The sequence below is a fragment of the Nematostella vectensis genome, chromosome 15 (assembly GCF_932526225.1).
Source record: "Nematostella vectensis chromosome 15, jaNemVect1.1, whole genome shotgun sequence".
Classification (NCBI taxonomy): Eukaryota; Metazoa; Cnidaria; class Anthozoa; order Actiniaria; family Edwardsiidae; genus Nematostella; species Nematostella vectensis.
The window spans coordinates 8,561,888-8,584,587 of NC_064048.1; the positions used below are offsets into that span (position 1 = coordinate 8,561,888).

General features: G+C 38.5%; 2 protein-coding genes across 5 annotated transcripts; one reads left to right on the forward strand and one right to left on the reverse strand.

Annotated features, from left to right (window-relative positions):
- Positions 1-455: 455 nt before the first annotated feature.
- Positions 456-12,518, reverse strand: LOC116610601. Its single transcript, XM_048723093.1, has 4 exons — positions 12,382-12,518; positions 8,755-9,446; positions 6,145-6,609; positions 456-5,051 (listed from the first exon to the last, which is right to left on the reverse strand). The coding sequence occupies exons 1-4, from the start codon at positions 12,444-12,446 to the stop codon at positions 2,791-2,793; spliced, it is 3,483 nt and encodes a 1,160-aa protein (XP_048579050.1). The 5' UTR covers positions 12,447-12,518; the 3' UTR covers positions 456-2,790.
- LOC116612551 (mitochondrial calcium uniporter regulator 1) lies at positions 12,454-22,498 on the forward strand. Of its 4 annotated transcripts, none has more exons than XM_048722824.1 (10): positions 12,454-12,593; positions 13,896-14,000; positions 14,608-14,711; positions 15,461-15,504; positions 15,814-15,871; positions 16,612-16,653; positions 17,606-17,677; positions 18,104-18,157; positions 20,977-21,037; positions 21,876-22,498. In XM_048722824.1, exons 1-10 carry the CDS (start codon positions 12,467-12,469, stop codon positions 21,932-21,934), a joined length of 726 nt encoding a protein of 241 aa, XP_048578781.1. In that variant the 5' UTR covers positions 12,454-12,466; the 3' UTR covers positions 21,935-22,498. The 4 variants fall into 4 exon arrangements, with proteins under 4 accessions (XP_048578781.1, XP_048578782.1, XP_048578783.1 ...); XM_048722825.1 differs by having other exon boundaries at positions 18,108-18,157; XM_048722826.1 differs by lacking the exon at positions 21,876-22,498 and adding an exon at positions 21,740-21,750 and having other exon boundaries at positions 18,108-18,157.
- Positions 22,499-22,700: the final 202 nt, after the last annotated feature.

The window sequence follows — 22,700 nt, forward strand, 5'->3', positions numbered from 1 at the left end:
AGTGACCGAAATAACACTTTAACGCTTGTAGACAAATTCCACAATAGTTTCGATGAAATAACCTATACTTTATATTCATGAACAAACAGAAATTAACTGTAAGCTTCATTTCTAGAATAGGAAACAGAGAAAGGCGAATTTATACTTAACCGACCACGTAGTCGCCAGGCAGTAAAACTTGGAATTTCACGTCGTGTTTTGGCGCAGAACGGTTGGAAATCTATCAGACAGAACGCATTTTCACGTGCAGTCTTTCAATTCTCAAATAAATTCCATTGTTTTCTACCGTCGCCGTTCTCGTAGCCGTACTCGTACCTTAAAGTCCCTAATAGTTCGAGGCCTGCTACGGCTATGTAAAAAACTAGTATACTTTGAAAATGCGGCTGCGTGCTTCACTGATCTGTGTGTGAATCCTTCCAGAAAAATGCCTGTTTTTTTTTTTAAAGTCGATGAAGGAACTGGCACAATGCTTTATTTCTTAAATGAAAAATACACTTAATAGTTAGTGACTACATCAAATATAGTCAAGTGACTACATTATAAAATAGTGAAATACACACTTGATAGCTAGTGACTACATCATATATAGTGACTACATTATAAAATAGTGAAATACACACTTGATAGCTAGTGGCTACATCATATATAGTGACTACATTATAAAATAGTGAAATACACACTTGATAGCTAGTGACTACATCATATATAGTGACTACATTATAAAATAGTGAAATACACACTTGATAGCTAGTGACTACATCATATATAGTGACTACATCATATGATAGTGAAATCAGGGCCGTAGCAGGGGGTGGGGTCCTGAGGGTATGTGTCTACCCCAATATTTTCAAAAATTATAAGGAAATGACCGGTAGGGGCGTGGCTGTGCCCCACAATATTTCATGATGTTTCTGTATTGTGCCCCCTTCCCCTAATCTTTCGTGGCCTGCTACGGCTCTGGAAATACACCCTTGAAAGCTCGTGACTACATCATATATAGTGACTACATTATATAATACTAAAATACACACTTGATATCTAGTGACTATATATCATATATAGTGACTTCGTTATCAATACAATATTAAAAGCGAAATACACCCTTGGAAGCTAGTGACTACATTATATATAGTGACTACATCATAAAATAGTGAAATACACTCTTGAAAGCTAGTGACTACATCATATATAGTGAAATACACTCTTGAAAGCTAGTGACTACATCATATATAGTGAAATACACTCTTGAAAGCTAGTGACTACATCATATATAGTGAAATACACTCTTGAAAGCTAGTGACTACATCATATATAGTGAAATACACTCTTGAAAGCTAGTGACTACATCATATATAGTGAAATACACTCTTGAAAGCTAGTGACTACATCATATATAGTGAAATACACTCTTGAAAGCTAGTGACTACATCATATATAGTGAAATACACTCTTGAAAGCTAGTGACTACATCATAAAATAGTGAAATACACTCTTGAAAGCTAGTGACTACATCATATATAGTGAAATACACTCTTGAAAGCTAGTGACTACATCATAAAATAGTGAAATACACTCTTGAAAGCTAGTGACTACATCATATAAAATTGATTACATTATATAATAGTGAAAAACAAACTTGAAAGGTAGTGATCACATCATATATAGTAAGCGGAGCTGCATTATAAAATACTGCTAGCTAGTGGCTATATCATATAAAATTGATTACATTATATAATATTGAAAAAAAACTTGAAAGCTAGTGATTACATCATATATAGTAAGCGGCTGCATTACATAATGAAATATAATGACTGACAAACGTCTTTTCTGTGTCGAACTAGCGACAATGAGATACACGTGATCATATCCGCTAGTTAGCATCCAAATGGACGATACACACTAAGCTTCGTTTATACACGCGTTTTAACGTCTTAAAGGCGACTCTCCTATCAGAGAATTGCTTTTTAGTTATTCGCATATGTTATACAGTATATGAATGCGCAACCACTCTCAGCAAATGCCCTGTTTAGAACATGTTTGAATATATCCGTGAAGCAGTGGCGTGCTCAACCTACAAACACTCTTTCAAATAATCATATGGTCTCATATCTCTATAAAACTATAATGGCGGATGTTTTTTTTTTTCGCTGTCGTTGTGGTTCAAGGGGAGAAACCATAAATTTGAGTAAAAATAGCGAACAATGGATTATACCCTTTCGTACACATGCAGTCAGCCTATGGCCATAATCATCACTCTCTCGAAATTAGTTTTCTTTTCCAATAAAAATGTCAGAAGAAAAAGAATAATTCAGACACTACAGGGCTACGTTGGGTTCCTTGTGTACATCTGTGGTGAAATCATTTTTTATGAGCACTATCAGCACTCTTCTATTTAAAAAGTGTGTAACAGCGACGAAAAACATTCCTGGTTATTTTATCCACGTGTGATAATTAGAAAGGCGTCAATTTTTAGTGGATTGAATTATATGCAGAGGATCTAGTCTATTTAATTTCAAGGTTCTTCGCACTTGGACACTTGGACGCTTCTTACAAATACTATTTTCAATCCATTCGATCATTTACCAGATTTTAAAGCCTCGAACGATTCTCTCTAACTTAACTGAGCCTCGATGTGAGACGTTAAAGCCACTATATTTTCTTTATTGAAGAAAGTCATATTATAAACCTGGATGTTGATTTTCATCGTCGTGGAGTACATCGAGCGTTCTGTCAGATAACACTCTAAGATCACTCTTCCACGACATCCCTCATCCTGTACATTTTATTTCTTCATTTTAATTCAGTATCTTTTCTTGTCTCCAGGTGGCTCTCTGGAAATTCGGAAGTATCCTTTTTCTTTTGTTCCTGTACAACTTGCCATTTTCCTTTTTCAGATCCCAATCCTAACCCGCCGATGTCAGAAGAGCTGAAGGGAATAGTCTTGGTTACTTCTTTCCCAGACTTTGGATGCCTTTTAATCATCTCCTCTAATGCCATCATTTGCTTTTTTATCATCCATTGCACTTTTATAGAGTATCGAGGACTCTCAGCTAAGGCGGCGAAACACTTGTACAAGCTGGTGAGAATGCGGGAGAGTTCTTCTCCATCAAGATGAGTCACCTCCATTTCATCAATCACAATGCAACACAACCTCTCGAGAGAGTCGAATAGGTGGGGATGGGGATCTTCTTTCGTCAGTCGTAATGCTGCTTCAATTACAGAAAGTAATGAAATCACAACTCTGTCAGAACTTGGCCCAGAGAGGTTTTTACTCAAGGCTTCAACTCTGCGAATAAGAGGTTCCAGATCATCAGACAATTTTACCCTGTGGATCAGTGTGTTACAAAGTTCGTCTGTCAATTTAAACAACTGCTTTTGCCCGGCGTCAGAGGGTTGAAGAAAACGGCCTAGGTCTTCTACCGTCTTCTGAATTCGATCAAGACCCTTTACAGACTCTGTGTCCTGTGATATCTCATCTGCCATCTTAACGATCAGGTCGAGGATTTTCCGATTGTCCTGTGATGTGGGCTTCACCAAACTGGTTAAAATAGAAATCACCCTTTCTAACCGGTCAAGTCCACTATCTGCAGATCCCGACTCGTTCATTACTCTTTCCGTTATCTTGAGTATGTTCTCATTGTGCTTAGGGATAAGCTTTGTAATTTCCTGCTTACCGATCTCTGATGAGTGCCACATTTTTGATAAATCATCAGTAGCGGTTATTAGTGCGTCGAGGCTGCTTTTACTCATGGGATCTTGTTCGATTTTTCTTAATAAAATCGTGTAGTACTGAGGGAGAAGTTTGGACAGTTGTTGTTTTCCCTCGTCTGTAACACACGACGAAAATTCTGACAAATCATGCGTTGCGGCTATTAGTGCATTGTGACTTCTTTCACTCATTGGTTCCTGCTCGATGTTCTTTAACAGGAACGTGTGATACTTAAGGAAAATTTCGTCTAGCTCTTCTTTTCCCTTGCAAAATCTTGCCAAATCATGCGTTGTGTCCCTCAATGCTTGGTAGCTTTTTTCACTCTTGGGATCTTGTTCGATGTTCTTTATCATGATCTCATGGTACTTAGGAATTAGTTTGGCGTGCTCTGTCTGTGCTTGATAAATGTCTCGCAAAGCGTCTAACAAATCATGTGTCGTGTCCCTCAATGCTTGGTAGCTTTTTTCACTCTTGGGATCTTGTTCGATGTTCTTTATCATGATCTCATGGTACTTAGGAATTAGTTTGGTGTGCTCTGTCTGTGCTTGAAAAATGTCTCGCAAAGCGTCTAACAAATCATGTGTCGTGTCCCTCAATGCTTGGTAGCTTTTTTCACTCTTGGGATCTTGTTCGATGTTCTTTATCATGATCTCATGGTACTTAGGAATTAGTTTGGTGTGCTCTATCTGTGCTTTAAAAGAGTCTCGCAAACCGTCTAACAAATCATGTGTCGTTTCCCTCAATGCTTGGTAGCTTTTTTCACTCTTGGGATCTTGTTCGATGTTCTTTATCATGATCTCATGGTACTTAGGAATTAGTTTGGTGTGCTCTATCTGTGCTTTAAAAGAGTCTCGCAAACCGTCTAACAAATCATGTGTCGTGTCCCTCAATGCTTGGTAGCTTTTTTCACTCTTGGGATCTTGTTCGATGTTCCTTATCATGATCTCATGGTACTTGGGAATTAGTTTGGCAAGCTCTTCTTTCCCTTCTTTAACATTCATTACACTATTGTTCAAGTCGTGAACAATGTTTTTCAAGAATCCGAGTTCTTTATCCCTTAAGGAATCTTCAAAACAAGAAACATTTTCGAGAAGCACCTTGTGATGAGCAACCAAGAGCTGGAGCAATTCTTCTCTTTCACTTTCCGTTAACTCTTTCTTTTTCAGCTTGTCAACAAACTTTGAAGTGTTTTCTTGGATCATTTGCGCCAGGGCCGCTTCAATGACTTTTCGTTTCTCCTTCTCGCGTTGTGCTGCATCCTCGGCTTCTCTTATGCGCCTCATCAACTCTTGTTCCACCTCTTGGTCGTGTTCGTCAGCCGACGGAGTGTCAGGGTCAGATTCTAAAATATACAAATGATGTTTTGTGAGTTCAAGTAGGCCCTAGATGTTTTCAAAGTTTACACATTTCTTCTGGATCCGATGCATTGTGATGTATCTTTTTTTGCCGCAAATAATGTATGTACCGTTATGATTCGAATAAGCACCCTCCTTCAAATGAGCGCTCTTCTTCCCAGCATCCCCCTCGACATGGAATTTTAAAATAGGCGCCCCCTCCCAAGCGCCGCATTCCCCTCCCTCCTAAAACAAATCACACCTTGAATGGAATCGTAGCTACTGCGCATGTGCGAGTACGTTGCTTAAGATCATAGGTTCGAATCCTCCCCACTGATCATTATCTTTTTTTTTTCTTTTCTCTTTTTTTTTAATCCATTGGAGTCTCTGTATAAAAAGAAATATCCCAGAAATACATAATAACATTACAGTTGTAAACAATTGCCTGCAGTAGCTACATGTACGTTGCGGGCCTATTTTTTATACTTTGGTTTCAAATTGTGGTTTAGAATCTGTTTTTTTTTTCGCTGAAATGAAAAAGTGCCCCCTCCCCTCCTCGAAAAACCGCCCCCTGCCTCCCCCCCCCCCCCCCCCCAAAAAAAAAATAATAAGCACCGGGTTGATTCGAATCACTTCGGTAAATAAAAATTTCAAGAACTGAATAACTGCTAAAGAGTGGTAGGGGGCCGACCGTCTAGTTTTTGATGAGGGAGGTGGGCCGACCGTCTAGCTTTTGATGGGGGGAGGGTGAGCCGACCGTCTAGCTTTTGATGGGGGGGGGGGGCGACCGTCTAGCTTTTGATGGGGGGAAGGTGGGCCGACCGTCTAGCTTTTGAGGGGGAGAGTGGGCCGACCATCTAGCTTTTGATGGGGGGTGGACCGTCTAGCTTTTGATGTTGGAGGGGGACTGTCTAGCTTTTGATGGGGGGAAGGTGGGCCGACCATCTAAAACGAGCACATGCCTCGTAGGGGAATCAACCTCTTGGCCCCGCTATAACCCCACAATACTGGGAACATTCCTCCTCTCCTTGCTCTGATAACAAACCCAAAGCAATATGAGACTATTTGGAGACCATGTGATACACGCACAAAAAAACTTACTCATTTGATTCCAGCAGTTAACAAAGTCTTCAGGAACTATCTTTGTCTGGAGTTTGATCTCTTTCAGATTGTACAGTTGTAAGACCTCATCGACCACCAACAGCTTCTCCATTTCTTCATTCAAGCGACCAGTCTGGGAATCATCCCAAAGCTTTTGCAGACCCTCAAGTGACTGGCATGAGATTGTAATGCTCAGACTATTGGTCTCTTCGGAAGTGACATACTCAGCATTATATCGCGCTGTAAGCTCAGTCAATACAAGTCGTTGGCAATCCCTATTGAGCTTCCGAAAAAAATAATCAACGATAGTTTGCATGACTTCATCATTCGAAGCTTGCGATGATAGGGATGACGGTGGAGATGGCGGTTGAGTTTTGCAATCGATGTGGATGTTGAGTTGACAAGCTGAAAAAAATAAAACGAAATAAAATAGATGTAAGAAGAGTGGACACTTTATCAAGACACCTTAAAATTTCCGAGCCCCCCATTCATTCTAAACATTTTTTTCGGTGCTCCCCCTTATAGAACCCAAAAATTTCTTTCTTTTTCCCTTAGAGGACCTTTTTTTCTGTGCCCCCCTTTTGATGGTTAAAAATTTTCGGAGCCCCCCTCAATATCTTCCCTCCCCCTCCCTTGGTGTATTTAATAAACACTCCCTTAGTACTATATATTGTAAACGCTCGTTTAGCGTTCAAATAAAAGCGCCCCCTTAATAAAGATAAACATACAACAATCGAATTAGTTTATTTGTATGCATTTGCCTTTGCAACGGTACGTGAAAGAAAACGGCGTCTAAACTAGGCAGGAGTGTTACGCCGCAAAATGTAATAACTAAGTCAAAATGTAATTTTAATGTTATCTTGCGTTATTACATTTCGCGTTAAGGTACATTTTGCGTTGAATGTTATTACATTTTGCGTAGTAACAAGGAGTAACATTTTGCGGAGTTAAAAGGAGCGTGACGTATGAATGGGGCCTTACGTTATGGTCGCACGGTCGCTATTGACAGTTTCGCTGATGTTCGGAATGATTTTGCTCGTACTGACCATCCAGTAAAATCCTTCCACATTTAATTAGCCGAAAATACGGAATTTTAAATTCATTCTCTGAATTTTGACCAACCATTTTTAGAAAATATTATTTTTTAATTAATATGTCAATTTCTACTGGAATTGATCGTAGAGATATTTTCTTCTGCTTGATTCTCCACAGAAGGTAAGATATATTCGCCAAATATACTTCTCTTGAATGTAGATACATTTTGCATGTTTTTCCTTATGCCTTTTTCCTTCGAATGTAAGAGACGACAGCAAACTTGAAATCAAATGACAAATCGAGGGCCAATCATAGCGGTTATCGGACCCGAGGGAAAAAACAACATTGAATTTTGAAACAAAAACCTTAACCTCTTCCCAGCGACTACTTAAATACTTTAATAAGCGCCCGGGGAGCTTAAATGAGCATTTATGGTAATAAATGGAGTTTGTTCTTTGTATGTATCTGTTACAAGGGACCATCATTGCGCTCCCTCTCACCTTCCTCCAATTTCGTTCACAAACTCATGTCACATCACAAGAGGCAGCGGCAGCATATTTGCATATTTGTTATGGGGGAGGAGGAAGGAAGAGGGGGGGTGGGGGTCAGCTATGAAATGTGAAAATGTTAGTTCTAAACTGTTAAAATTACTGCAAAATGTCTCAATATTTTGGCAATTTGCGTATCTCAAGGCATGGTTTTATTTCTTTATATTATTATTGGCGGCAGCCTCTCGACCCTCCCCCTCCCAGTCTGTGCCGCCGCGGCTTCAATAGGGACCTTAGCACGGGAACGTTGGACGACGTGGACGACGACGGCAGAAAACAATGGAATTTGATTCAGAATTTAATAGCAGCACGTGAGAATGCGTTTTGTCTGATAAATTTCAGCCGTTTCCCGCCAAACCACGACGTGAAAATTCCCAATTTCACGGCCAATTCAGGTAGTTTAGGTTCCACTAAACTACGTTCGCTACTGTAGAAATTATGTCCTTAGGCCATGTCCACACATATACGGAATCGAATGAATCTGCAACTTTTTCGTTTCGGATACGGCTATCGTCCACACGTATACGACGATTACGCTGACGAATCCGCAACTTTTTGAATCCGCTAACGAAAGCGGAGCGGAGCGAATACGCTACGATACGTGTGTTTGGTCGAATCCGAAAATTTTCGATTACGAAATCCGTGTGGACGGTTGAATCCGTAACTTTTCGATTACGATGACGTCATAATCGTACCCAGTCTCTAGCCGTAGAATAAAACAAGATGGCGTCTCAACGTGTAAAGCTAGAGCGATTACGGAATCGCCGTATACGGGACAGGCGATTACGATACGATTACGCTACGTGTGGACGGCAAACTTTTCGATTACGGAAAAAAAAGTTGCAGATTCATTCGATTCCGTATACGTGTGGTCATGGCCTAAGTTTATTTTTATCTGTCTCTGACTATATTGTTTTGCTAAGTTTATTGCAATTAAATTTGAGTAGATTTTTCAACGCATCTATTTCGATTTCGTTGTCCTAGCCATCGCCATCGTTTATTGCGCATGAAATAAATTTAAACCTACCAATTTTCATCATTATTTTTTTCATTTCATCGTCCCTTTGTTTCGTTTCTTCGTCTCTTTGTTTATTCTCTTTTCTTATTTCTTGTAACTCCTCAAAAATCACAAAATCCGAGGCCATCCACTGCTGAAGTACTCCAACATAATCTTTTGTGGCCAGGGGCTTTGTCTTTAGATGATCTATTTCACCCTTGTTCCCTCCAAGTGAGATCAGCACATTTGAAATTCTCCTCCAATATGTTTCAAATTCACCCTCTTTGATTGTTATATTAGGAGAATGTCCTATTTCATTCCTCAACAATCTTAATCTCACATAATTGGCCTCTTTGGAAGTATCTGTGTCAGGTGGGTCATTATTCCAAAATGGATCAGTGGGACGCCGCGAGCTACCAATATTTCTTAGCAAAACAGACAATGACGTGATGTCAAAGTTGTTCATGTTTGGATCTCCACTTGCAGGGTAAAGCATTCTCCATTGGGTTTGATTCAATTTTCCTTTGGTCTTAAGTTGTTGCAGTTGTCCCTTTTTTGCTGCAAGTACTCCGCCAAGCGTCGCACCAGGGTATAATGTAACTAATCCATCTTCAAACTGTTTCCTTAGCGCAGAGGTCCCGCCCTCCACCAGAAGCTGCGCGAGTCGCAGATAATTTTCGCGCTCGGCGTCCAGTAAATCTGGCGCAAAAGACATGATGAGCCTGTAAAAGAATACAAGAAAATCTTGTTATAGGTCGTAGGTGCATAGATTGGCATTACACATAAATATTACATATTACATTAAAGTGGAGAAAAAACATTTTGAGTGAAACGCAAATTAGTCCATTCGTTGATTCGTAATGATTCAATAGCTATATAAATATCTATATAATTATTTATAAGTATTACTTTTAATCATCATATTCTCTATGCTCTATGCAAGTCTTTGACCATCCAATAAGCAATGAGCACCTCACAAACAAATTGCATGTCAATGAAATAACCCTGACTATGCCGATTTCAAGGAATATAACAGCCGAAAATAAGTAGGAATAAAGCTATTTTCCGAGCGCTGTTTTAAGTTGCTCTGTACATTGTGGAATAAGTGGAACGACTAGAAAGAGGGCAGTGGACGGGGGGGGGGGGGGGGGGGACAGGAGGAAGGGTGTTTCCCCCAACCCCCCCCCCCCCCCCCCACCTACACACACCCACACACACTTTTCTGAGAGGCTGTGATGTTTTTACATGAAGGCGCAGTATTTACATGTTCCGACATAGTGTTACAAGTGTGACATGCATGAATCGGTTGCTTGGTATTTTCCTTTTCTAAACTGTTTCTATCATCTTTTTCTGTACTGTATTTGTTTTTTTATCTGTAAACCCCTACGCCCCTTCGTACTAACAATCCCTCCAGCTTACACCTACATCCCCCCCCCCCCCCCCCCCCCCCACACACACACACACATTTCCCCGCCGTACTTTATTTGGGAACATTCTGCTGTCCCTGAAAGGCTAAAGAACATGACAAGCTCTAAAAAAAAAAACGGTAAATGATCTAATAAACGCCGTTTTTTTAAATTTCTATGGTCCGAGAGGGGAAGGGGGGGGGGGGCGTTTTACAAAGGGGGCCTTTGTTGGAGGGAAGCGTTCATTACAAACTTTTAAGCTTAGGGGGAGGTTGTTAATTAGATAGGCGAAGTTCTTCAGATAGGGGGCGTGTATTAGATCATTTACTGTGGGTCACCTTAGGATAGGTGGAATCAGGGAAATTACCCATCGTCAGGCGAAACTCACAGATGCGTAAACTTATGTAGATTTATTTCCCCTGTGTCAGTGGTGACCCTTGATGGAACTGTTCGACGCTTCAGTGATCATTAGCGCGTCAAAATAACTATACATTACATCGCCACACCACACCAACAAATATGACACTGTAAAGTGATATTTTTCAACATTTTTTAAACAAGAGACAAATACTTGGATCCCAACACATTGATTACTAACAGTAGTTAACGTTAACGATCGATCTCAATTTCTTGATACTATAAAATATGGTCAACAAAATCTTAGGTCCCAACAACAACAATAATAGCTTGGTTCAATAGCCTCTAACATAGCTTTCGATAGCTAGCATAAGAGACAAACACTAGGATCCCAACACATTGATTACTAACAGTAGTTAACGTTAACGATCGGTCTCGATTTCTTGATACTATAAAATATGGTCAACAAAATCTTAGGTCCCAACAACAGCAATAATAGCTTGGTTCCATAGCCTCTAACATAGCTATCGAGAGCCAGCATAAGAGACGAACACTACTAGGATCCCAACACATTGATTACTAAATGAGCTATCGATAGCTAGCATAAGCTCCGTTAACTAGAGGTTCGATGCACACAAGGTAAGGAGAGGTAAGACGAGAGGACTATATCGAATCGTAAAGGTTAGGATATCTAGCTTGACTACGACAAACTTAAGTTCGCCCATATAAGAATTTAGGTTCTGAGTTACGGACAAGCGAAAGTGCAGCTATATTACGATATCCAACACACTCGAGGGTAGTTACCAAGAAGGAACCATCACGAGAAAACTTCAGTGTACCGCGAAAGAGGGAGTAGGCGCCAAGAGATGCAAACTGCAGTACTTCCTGTTTGTAATTTTGTGAGAATAAATCACTCCAGTCCTTTTGGTGCTTTAGATAGACATATGGTGTCTAACATGATATTAGAGACAAAGTATAAGCGACTGTAGCTTACCTTGCAGACTTTTCTTAAAGGCAAAATATCTGATGGGGTCTAATAGGAAAGCTTAGAGGAGTATTTGCACCAAGCGCAACAAGACACTTGAGGAAATATTGCTATAATCTTATTGGTTAATTTAGATCAGATGATATATCTCATTAATATGTATTTTTAGCAGAAAGATAAACCAAAAATAGAAATATTGTTATAGATCATTTTATGGAACGTTTGTGGTAGAAAATATACTTAAATACAGGGGCGGATCCAGTATTGGGGGCTGGATAATTGCCAGATGGGCGGCTTATAACTGATCCAAGGCTGAATTGGATTTGCCGCGTCAGCAAAGTCAAACAGGCGAACAGACATTTATTTTCTTCAAACAAAGTGACTTTGGTGTGGTGATATCAATAACAAAAACCAGGGCCGTAGCAGGGGGTGGGGCACAGGGGGCACGTGCCCCCAGGAAATGACAAGAAGGGGCGTAGCTGTGCCCCCCCCCCCCCCCCCCAAATATTTTCTAAATGTTTTGTATTGTGCCTCCCAATCTTACATAGGCGCCGATTAGGGGAGGGGGGGGGGGGGGGGGGGGGCTGCACGTTTCAAAAATATGTAGGGGTTATAAATAAAATTTGAGAATCCCTCTCATGGTTGACAGACAGAGCTGCCCGTTCAAATCAGTTGAACAAAACTAATACTTTAAAATGTTGTGAAAAATGACCGCTCCCTTACAATAACAAAAACAGCAACAGCAACGAACAGTGACGGTGTGACGGTGATGGTCGTGAATGTACTGAAGATAGATCCCCGAGCGTGATTATTAACTTATTAACCGGATATGGCTCGGGAACCCATCATCATTACATTCACGACAATAGCGAATGTCATAATTTATAATAGGCAAAATCTGTTCCCTACCTTCCTTTTGACGGGGTAGAGACTGGGACCGAGTTTTGATCGCAGGCTCGCAAGTAATTTACCATGTTGAAAAATATAATTCGAAATGTCACAGAGAAATTTCCTATTTGTTCCAACGAGCTTTAGGCGATTAGCCTTAATCAGTAAAAAGCTTACTTGCAGGACAGCATATAAAGAAGTTGAAAAAGGACTATATATAAGTTCATGTCAAGGTATGGTCATCTTAAATACGGTTTTAAGCCCTAGCCTTTTGTTTCCATTGACCCCCGTATATTCCCCGACATGCTGGGATTTTACCGGGCAGGGAGCTAAATGTCCGTGCTTTGTTTTGTTTTCGAGCCCATATCCCCAGGGAGTTTTACTCTAATTGGACAGGGATAAAATAGACCCTGGGAAATGGCCGGAGAAATGGCGGTGAAAAGACAAGATGGTGCTTCTATCTCCAATTAAAAAGGGTTTAATATGTGCCCTTGGGTGAGATAAAACTCCCCTGGTAGGCAGCGGAATTAGTTGAAGTCTACTTCTACCAGATGTTGTAATTTTCCTCGATTTTTATTTTGCTGATTCAGCCCCTCACTCCGATACCTGTCAACCCCTGAAAATCTCAATGCTTGAGACTTTTTTTGGGGAAGGGGTGGGGTATATTCATTTTTTGGGGAGGGGTGGGTATAACCTCGCAGGCGTTTTCCGTATAAAAAGCTCTCGCAAACAAATCCACTTATAGATGGACGAGTTAGATAAGCTGCGCTACACAAGGGAGTTATTGTTTTTAATATTTTAATAGAAAATAGGCAAAATGATGATTTTCTATAGAATAATTTTTCTGAAGCGATAAAAATAGCTAAAATGCGGGAGATTTGGTGCTTAACGTGGGAGAGCGGGAAAAGGGGTCCAAAATCTTGAGACTCCCGTCTAAGGTCAGGCATGCCCAACCCTCCGGCAGCACCTTACAATAAGTAACGAACCACCAAGGGGAAGGGGGGGATGTACCCCTGAGACTTGTTATTCAACAACAGTGTTATAAATTTAATATGGAAAAAAATGAAGGTGACTAAACCCCTATTTGTATCTTCAGACCTAAAGAATCCTGTATTTTTTTTGCTCAGTATTTATTTTGTCCTGAACAGGAGATTTTATCCTAAAAATCCTGGATATTTTTTCACTCAAACTGGGAGATTCTCCACCTCCAAGCTTTTATGATTTTTGTCAAATTATTGAGGTTTATTTAGTGCTAGAAATTGTAATACAAGGTACTGTCAATTCGCCTTATGGACACTATGCTATTAATGGGTGGAAAATGCAATCACCAACAAAAATTCAATATTTCCCATTATTGTGCATATCAAATTACAGTTCCTATGGTGCAATATTTCGACCTAATGGTGCAATACATAATGTATATTTTTGTTATTTTATTGTTATATATATTACATGTTTTTATTATTTGCTTGTATAGCAGGAGAATAAAACATTAAATTTGTTATGTAATCATTGTTCTAATCTAATCTATTTAGATGATGTCAGCAGTAAACCAAGGAGTTTTAGCTCATATGTCAGCCCAGCTGGTGTCACATTTCACTTTGATACACACAAGCTAATCCTAAAACTTCAGGAGAATGGTAAGCATATAGCAGATTTCAGAATACAAAGAAATATTGCTAATAGTTTTTTTTTTTATTTAAACAGGGAGAGCTATATATTTTGGCCTTGGGATTGAAAACTTTGTCTTGTATTTTATTGGGTGTAGAAATTTTTGTGGATATCTTTTGGATTTTTGCAAGTTTCTAGCATTGAAGAATTGGGCTTTGTCAAATCCTCCTTTTTATATCTAAAGCTTCCTTCCCCCCCCCCCCCCCCCCCCATCCCCCTGGGTGTTAGTCCCGTAGGAGAATGCCAACAGGAATATGTGGAATATATGAAAATATTGCTTTCACACCCGGATACATGCAACCCATTTGTAAAATTGTTTTATATAAAGCAATCAATGTCAGTGAATCCTACTTTTGTGTGGCATTATTTTGAGGGCTCAAAACTATTTTTTTTCTGTAACAAGCCACTAACAATAAAAAATGACTTGATTTGTTTTTGAAGTTTAGAAAAATAAATAAATATTATATAATATTTTTGTTTACAAAAATGATTATTTACGGAATACATAAATGAGAGTTTAGAAATAAAAACAAAAACATGCCTGGTCACTTTTACTGTAATTTTTGGTGATTACAGGGTTCTCTACACAACAAGCTGAATCAGTGACGTCCTGTTTGGTGGAAATCATCAATACAAGTATCAGTGGATTGGCCTCTAATACTTTGTCTACTCTTGACAAGGTAAACATCTCAAAATTAGTGTCTAGAGAAAAAAAAGATAAATGGTAGAGTGTAAAAGTCATACCTGAACAGATTTTGAAGAAGTGTACATGCGTCAACTAAGCAAAAATGGTTGTCTTTTGAATGTATTTTTGTTACAGCCACAAAAGATATATTTTATATAACAATTTACAGCTATGAACTATCATTGGCAATGTTTTTACCATGGTGTTTCTGTAACACAAGTATCTTTATGTGTGTGCATACTCACTGGCAATGGCAGTCGGTATCTTTTATAGTCAGCCTCTGTCTTTGTTTGAAAATCAAAGTCTGTACCACTAAGCCCTTGGCGAATTTCACAACAGATTTCACATTAGATTTCCTCATGTGCTATCATATTTTTGTTTTAGCATGAGGAAAAATCAAATGTATGTGCCGTCATGGACTCACTCCCATGTAAATCTAAAAGAAGGATAATCATACCACCATTTTATGTTCCCACTCAATCCTACAAAGCATCCATTTTTACCAGCTTACTCAAGCAAGCAACCAAGAAATGTGCATTCAAATATTGTTAATAACTTATCAGACTTTATTCTTAGATTGATATTTTTTGTTGGTCTCTTGCTAATAAACCTTTGTATTTTTAATCATTAACAGTAACTAATGAGTGGTTGATCGACATTCTTTAAGGCTCTTATTACAGTCGCCTGCGTCCCCAAACCCCCACCCTCTTATTCAAGCAAACTCTGTTGTTTTGTCTTTTATAGGAAAGACTGGAGATGAAGTGGAAATCAACATATGATGAAGTTAGGTATAATATTTATACATTTTAAATGATTGTATGTATTAATTATTTTACAATTATGTATTGAACAGCTAAAATGAAACAGTTTCTATTTGCTTCTAAACACACTTTTTTAGCACCTCACCCCCTCCTTTCCTCTCCAAATCATTGTTTAGCTTTCACTCTTTGAGATTCCTATCAATAAAGATGTCTAGCTGAGGGCTGTTAGAAAACTTTCACAGTGATTAATGTGACCCTCTATTAATAAAGATTATTGTATTGTATTGGCTACCATTGTTTAGACTAATTTTCCATTTGGCATTTGTTTATCTGCAGAAATGAGATGTTTCTTCTTGAAAAAAGCAAGTTTGCCCAAGTCAAGGAGGAGAATGAGGTAATTATGTCTTTAATTAGAGGTTTTTTTAGCAGGTACTAAAAATCATTCAGTTCTTATTCAAGTAATTTTTTTTTGTTTTTTACAAAGATTCAAATTTTAGCACCATATAAAACAAATATTGGTCTGAGAGTGTGAACAAATCCTAGATCCAAATATGTAAAGGATGATATTTAGGCAGGAAAAGAGGGCTGGCTTTTAACCAGGATATCTCAACTAGCTTGTATGAAATGAAATAAATTCTTGTAAGCTAGGACAAAACGTAAAAATTAACATATGCTATTAGAGAAAATAACTTATCCTAAATAAAGCAGTTTGGGTGTGATCAACAGCTGTTTAAACCCCTAAGAGATGGCAAAAAATACAGGGCATAATCACAAACCTTTTGCCCTGCATCAATTTTTTTAATATATAGTTATATATTAATTAGTTACTGTATATAGAAAGGGTATCATATTTCGTGAGCATTTTTTTGATCTGTGTTCACTTGCATGGACTCTATATCATACAACTCTTATCTGATTTGCCCAAACAAACCTTTGTCTATGGTTGATGCATTGTTTGAAGGTTATCACTATTGGAACCTTTTCTAGTGCAATAGTAAATCGAGTTATTCCTGATTCATAACCAACTTGAAACACTTATCATGGCATAGCAGACTTTTTTATGAGGATTTACCTTAATTCCCTGGATGATCAGGCTATTTATTTTTATGGTGTATTCTATTTTGTTACTCACAGAAATTGAAAGAAAAAGTAAAATCATTGGAGCAATTTATGCAGGTAAACAATTATTTGACAGCTACCATACACTAGGGAAGCAAAAGGCAATGTCATTTAAACAAGGACCTGCACTATAAAAGGGCCTGGACCAGGTCCGTGAAAGACTTAGTTGTCGGTAAACTGCCACGTGGTGAGGAGCTCCGGAGTTTAGTCAAGCGTGTCTTGTTTGCCCACGAGGAGCGAAACCCAAACTCAACTTTTGAAGCGCTTTTAGCGCCTTTTTCTTACTCGGTTTATTTTCTCTTGGCTACTGACAATAAATAACCAACCAAAAGAGCAGGAATGTGCAGTAAAAATTAGTTCAAATTATTAACGATAACACAACTAAAAGTCTCACTACCAACAGAATTTTACTGCGTTTTGTCATCTTGAAGTTTGAAGGTTTGTGCAAAGCAAAAGATCATGGAAACTGCTAATTTATCATTCTCAAATGACAAGGGGTGAGCTCATCCTTGCAAACCAATAAAATTATTCTGACAAGCAGATTTGGGAATCGCCACAACCACAAATTTTTATAATGTACTCTGCCTTGCAAATTGAATTTAGAGTGGTTTTCATAAACCTGTGAAACAAAGTGTGATATCAAGAGTGTAATAGTCAGTAAAACACAAAAGAGAACAATAGAATCAGATCACAATAAAGTGTAATACGCTAAAGTGTAGTTCACGAGCTAATGAAAATCACTCTAATAAACTTTATAACGGCATATAGAAAACAAGAGACTTCCCTGACGCCGAAACATCGTATGACAACTAAACTTGTTATGTGTCATGTAGATGTGGGGGGAAGAGGTATAACAAGTTGGTCGCGTGATCTGTGAAATCGTTGACAACGTCTAAAACAGAAATATAATAATATTTAATATTTCTTAAATTATTAAGCAAAAATTTGGAGCTCCGCTTTTAGGCAATGCCTTAATCTATATATTTTGAATTTTGCTATCCGTTCACAGGATGAGATGCAAAAAATGAAAGGAAGTATTCGACTTGACATGAGTCTCGAAAAAAGCAGGAGGAGCGAGGAGGTTAGATACTAGCCATATGACTTTTATTTTTACTTTTTTATGGACGGGCGTATCTAAAAATACACCAGCCCAAGGCTTTACACCTCACATATCCATGATGATGTAGCTGACACCTTGACATATCCATGGTGATGCATGCTAGTGGACATGTTTCCATGGTGATGCAGACTGATGGCTATACATTATCCATGGCGACGTATGCTGATGGCTACATGTATCCCTTAGCGACGCACACTGATTGGTATCTGGTGCTGATGTAAATTGATGGACGTGTACCAATGGTGATACACATTGATAGATATGTATCCATGGTGATGCAAGTTGATGGACACGTACCCATGGTGATGGCCATTGATCAAAATTATACATGCAAATGCTTATGGATTCATTGTGATTTAAATTAACCTGTTTTGTCCTTTTTTTCAGCTAGCAATTCGCGACCAGCGCATCAAGGACAATGGCAATAAGATTGAGACAGAGGTATTCAGCAAATAATGAAGTTTTTGAACCTTTGAGCTATGAAACCTGTGTAGAACATTGTTTAAACCACAAACACAATTTTCAAAACAGCTTTTCAATACTTGGAATGAAAGTCTGTGTAGCACTTTTTTTGATAACAGACATCACAGTCCGGTCGCTTAGTGTTTCAATCTATAAATAGCGGACAAAAGCACCAAACTTGGCATAAAGATAGCAAAGAGGATGCTAATAAATACTGAGACCGGTGCCCACCGGTACAACTTGAGGATTTTGTGTAATAACGGAATAAAAATTAGAAAAAAATGCGTCCATCACGGGCTCCCTGTGGTGAAATATAATAGTATTTGTTAATATTTCAAGATAAAACTGTCGTCGGCTGCATTAAAATGATTTATTTAAGACCCAATCTCCCTCACGGTTATCCAAGATGGCGGCTTATATTGGCACTGTATATATGCTGTAAGTACCTCATAAAATCACGTATTTTAGGTAAAAAAAGCTCATTCTTTATGTATCAAGGACGTCAAATGTCTATAACCTACTAAATATGAAATTTTGTCTTGATTTTAAATTTATTTCTTCTAAATCTGCGATTAATCGCAATTATCGGGTATTTTGACGTTTGCTAAAATAAAAAGAGGTAGAGATGGATTTAATAAGGAGGATTTGTAAGTGTCTGTCGACTAGACACCAAAGACCAATAAGATGCTTTAGATATGCCTCCTTAATCAAAGTTATTAGGTTGTGATTCTTTTCTTGAGAATATTAGAGGATTTGGATGTTCTGCAAAAGAAACATCTTCGTAGGAACTCTTTGTCGCGCAAATAGCGCAAAATGGCACAGGAATTGTCACAAATTTGCGGTATTAATGCTCGAAAGCACTTTTAAAATAAGCTGACCAGCAGAGGCACTACGAAAAAAAAAGTGCTTATTGCTCCCTACGTGTGCATCATAGTGATGAATCGCCGCACCAATAGAGGACTATTTTATTATCCTAAAGATGTCTTAATGATGACCTCAGGGATGGAAAGGGCCGTGGAGCATAAGAAAAGGAAAGGTATCCAGGAAGCGAGAGAGGATGACAAAAAAGTGTAGAGCTTTTGTCAGGCTTATAGAATATATTAACAGAATATATAAGTGGAGGCTGTTGAAAATGGTACGTTCCTTTTTCTGATGTCCGAGCTCCACAATGTACATGAGACACGCTTGGTAGATTTTGGGAATAAGAAATCCTTTAACCGTTTTCTACTAAAGGACAGAGTTTTCGAGGCTTTTCCTAAGGTGCGGATCAGTGATCAACGGACCGTTATTGTAATAAAGGGGAGAAAGTTATTCTGAAACAAACTGAAAGAGACTTTTCAGAATGATGCGCGTACGCTAGCATGTGCCCAGTGTCCGCGGGTAATTCTTTTCCAAACAGAGGATTTTTCCTTTCTTAGGGACGTTTTCTTCGAGGTGCCGAAGAAACCACGGTGCTAAAAACAAGTGTTCAAAAACTCTAATGTTGACGATACTAGCGTCAACCTTAAGTGAGGACACGCTTAGCCCAAAACCTGACGTAAGCCAGAATTATTCTATTATTCTAACGATCAGAAGGTTTTAAGCGCCATATCTGTAGACGCCAGCCACCACTGCCGATCTATATTAGTTCGATATCCTTTTTTTTACAAAATGAAAATATAAATCATGGAACGCTATTAGCTAGGGTTTTCGGCTTCATACGACCGAGTGGTTGGAAGTCAAGGGCGTCTGCCGGCTCCCCCGCTTTGACCCATAACTAGCGAAGGGTAGAGCGAGGCTCTCGCCTCGGAAACAATTGTGATACTTTGATTTTAAAATAACACAGGGCCGTAACGAAAAGATAAACAAATGATCCGAGTTGTCATGGTATATAATTTATCAACGCAGAATGGGCTATGAAAAATCTCCCTCATCGGTAGCTTTTTTTCCCTGCTGGCGGGCCTATCAATTACAGCCGCGCTGGTTAAATTAAAGCTCTATAGCCCTTAATATAATACTTAGAGAACTTATTGAAATAAAATTTCTGGGAAAATTCATGTGCACCACATTTGTGCTTATTTAATGAATAAAAATGAGTCATATTTGCATGTTAGCAAAAGCGATGTAAATAAAGCCGCGTGGGGCCTGGGTTCCAGTAGGTTTTCCTTCTTCTTCAATTTTATAGCTATTTATAAGTTTTTTTGGCTCGAAATTCGATAGAATACAGTTGAAATGATGGAAATCGTTTTCAAATATGTGCATTTTGATTTTTTTGGTGTCTTGAAAAGGTATGAAATCTTACCCGCAACACCAGATTTCTAAAAAAATTATTGCTCTTTATTTATGGATCCGCAAATGGTACCGGTCGGCACCGGTCTCAATATTGATTACCATCCTCTAGGCTATATTTATACCAATTTTGGTGCTTTTGTCCACTCTGTATAGATTGAGCTTTTTTTGTGCGCTAAGCGACCCGACTATCAATTGTAGCTCCAATCTCGTTACGTTTAGATTAGTTTTAGTGTATCTCATTTTGTAGTTCCAGAAAACCCCCTTGAAAAAAATAAACAGTAAGGCTAAGGAAAAAGGGCATTTTACCCCCCTCCCCTCTGGAAATTCCTGTGGGTTTGAACCTCCCCCCTCCCCCCTCCCCCGGAATTTCCAATCCCATCCATGGGGGGGGGGGGGGGGGGGTATGGATATTTTCTGGAACTACACATTGTAAAGGGGGAATTTCTCCCGGAATTTTATGGTAGTTGACTTTTTATTTTTAGAATTCTTCCCAGAATCTTATGTTAGATGACTTGTTACATCCGCAGATCGCTAAACTTGGTACTCAAATGGAAACCCAGAAATTGGACCTTATAAAATACCTAGTCGGTGAGTTGGGCAATGATCGATAGGCATAATGGGTAGCAAAAGCTAGGCCTTAGCAGACCAGTTTTTGTTGACCTGTCTTACAGCGGTCATTTTTATCTTGTTTGACAAAACGCATTTTTAGTCTTTTTTGCTAAGGACATTTATCAAATTTTGATGGCACAATTATGTTATTACTTTACCATCTAAACGATATATTACAAAGTTTAAAGTCTCTTAAAGTCGTCATGAGGACATTAATAACGCCTATTAGAGTAAAATACAGAATAAGCGACCCTTTCGATTAAGTTTCTCCACTCCTTCCCGGAAGGTGATGCCCCTTTGACCATGATAGTCAGGGACATGGAAGCGACACAGAAATCGAAATATGATCTTTATTGTTCCTTTTCTAGATATCATTGCTGTTCCTTTTCTAGAAATCATGGTTATTGCTCATTGTCTAAGAACCATGATTATTTTCCCATTTCTATGAATCATGGTTATTGTTCCTTGTCTAAGAATCGTGATTATTTTTTCCTTTTCTAAGAATCATTATTGTGCCTTTTCTAAGAATCATGGTTATTGTTACTTTTCTAAGAATCATAATTATTTTCCCATTTCTAATCATGGTTATTGTTCCTTTTCTAGGAAGCATTGTTATTGTTTCTTTTCTAATAATCATGGTTATTGTTCCTTTTCTAAGAATCATGGCTGTTCCTTTTCTAGGAAGCATGGTTATTTGTTCCTTTTTTAGGAAGCATGGTTTTTGTTCCTTTTCTAGGAAGCATGGTTATTGTTCCTTTTCTAAGAACAATGGTTATTTTTCCTTTTCTAAGAATCATGGTTATTGTTCCTTTTCTAGGAAGCATGGTTTCCTGTACCACTCTCATGCTAGCCATTTGGCGGATTTTCAAGTCATGACCGTGGGAGTGGGCAGCGGAATTCCCGAAAAACATGGCACCACATGTGAACACGTGGTTCTTAGAGTGCAAACAGTAAAAGATTAATAAAACTAGATTGCACTATTTTGTACAATCACTGAATAGTGAATTGTCAATTTCACTCACAAAATAGTGTGGCCGCTCAACCGATACAGTGAGACAAAAGAAAGCCAAAGTCACGGTCCAAATATTCTACTAAATAATGGCGTTCCAGTTTTTGACAAAAACTATTTTGACAAAATTGTACAAAGTAGTACTATTTACTAACTAATCTTTCACGCTTTTAGAGCGGTTTTCATTAACCCGTGAAACAAAGTGTGATAGTCAAAGGGTAATAGTCAGTAAAACACAAAAGAGAACAATAGAATCAGATCAGAAAGTGCAATATGCTAAAGTGTAGTTGACGGGTTAATTTTTAAGTTCATCAATAAGAAATGGAAGGAAAATTAAACGTGATGTTAAGGCTGATTTAGTCTCTTTAATAAGACTAAGAAAAGGCATGTTTACAAAATATACGGATAAATAAACTTTTTTTTCAGAACAATACCGAGTGATTCAAATCAAGAAAGTAAACCTGTATTTTAAATTTTAAACAATAACAAGTGGTTGATAGACATTCTCTAACTAAGCATCCACTTTCCGCCATCTATACATCTAACCTATCTTACATCCACTTCCTTCCCCCCCCCCCAGTATTTCGAAGCCTGCTATATATGGCAAGGATGTATGCAGCTGTACGTCAACGT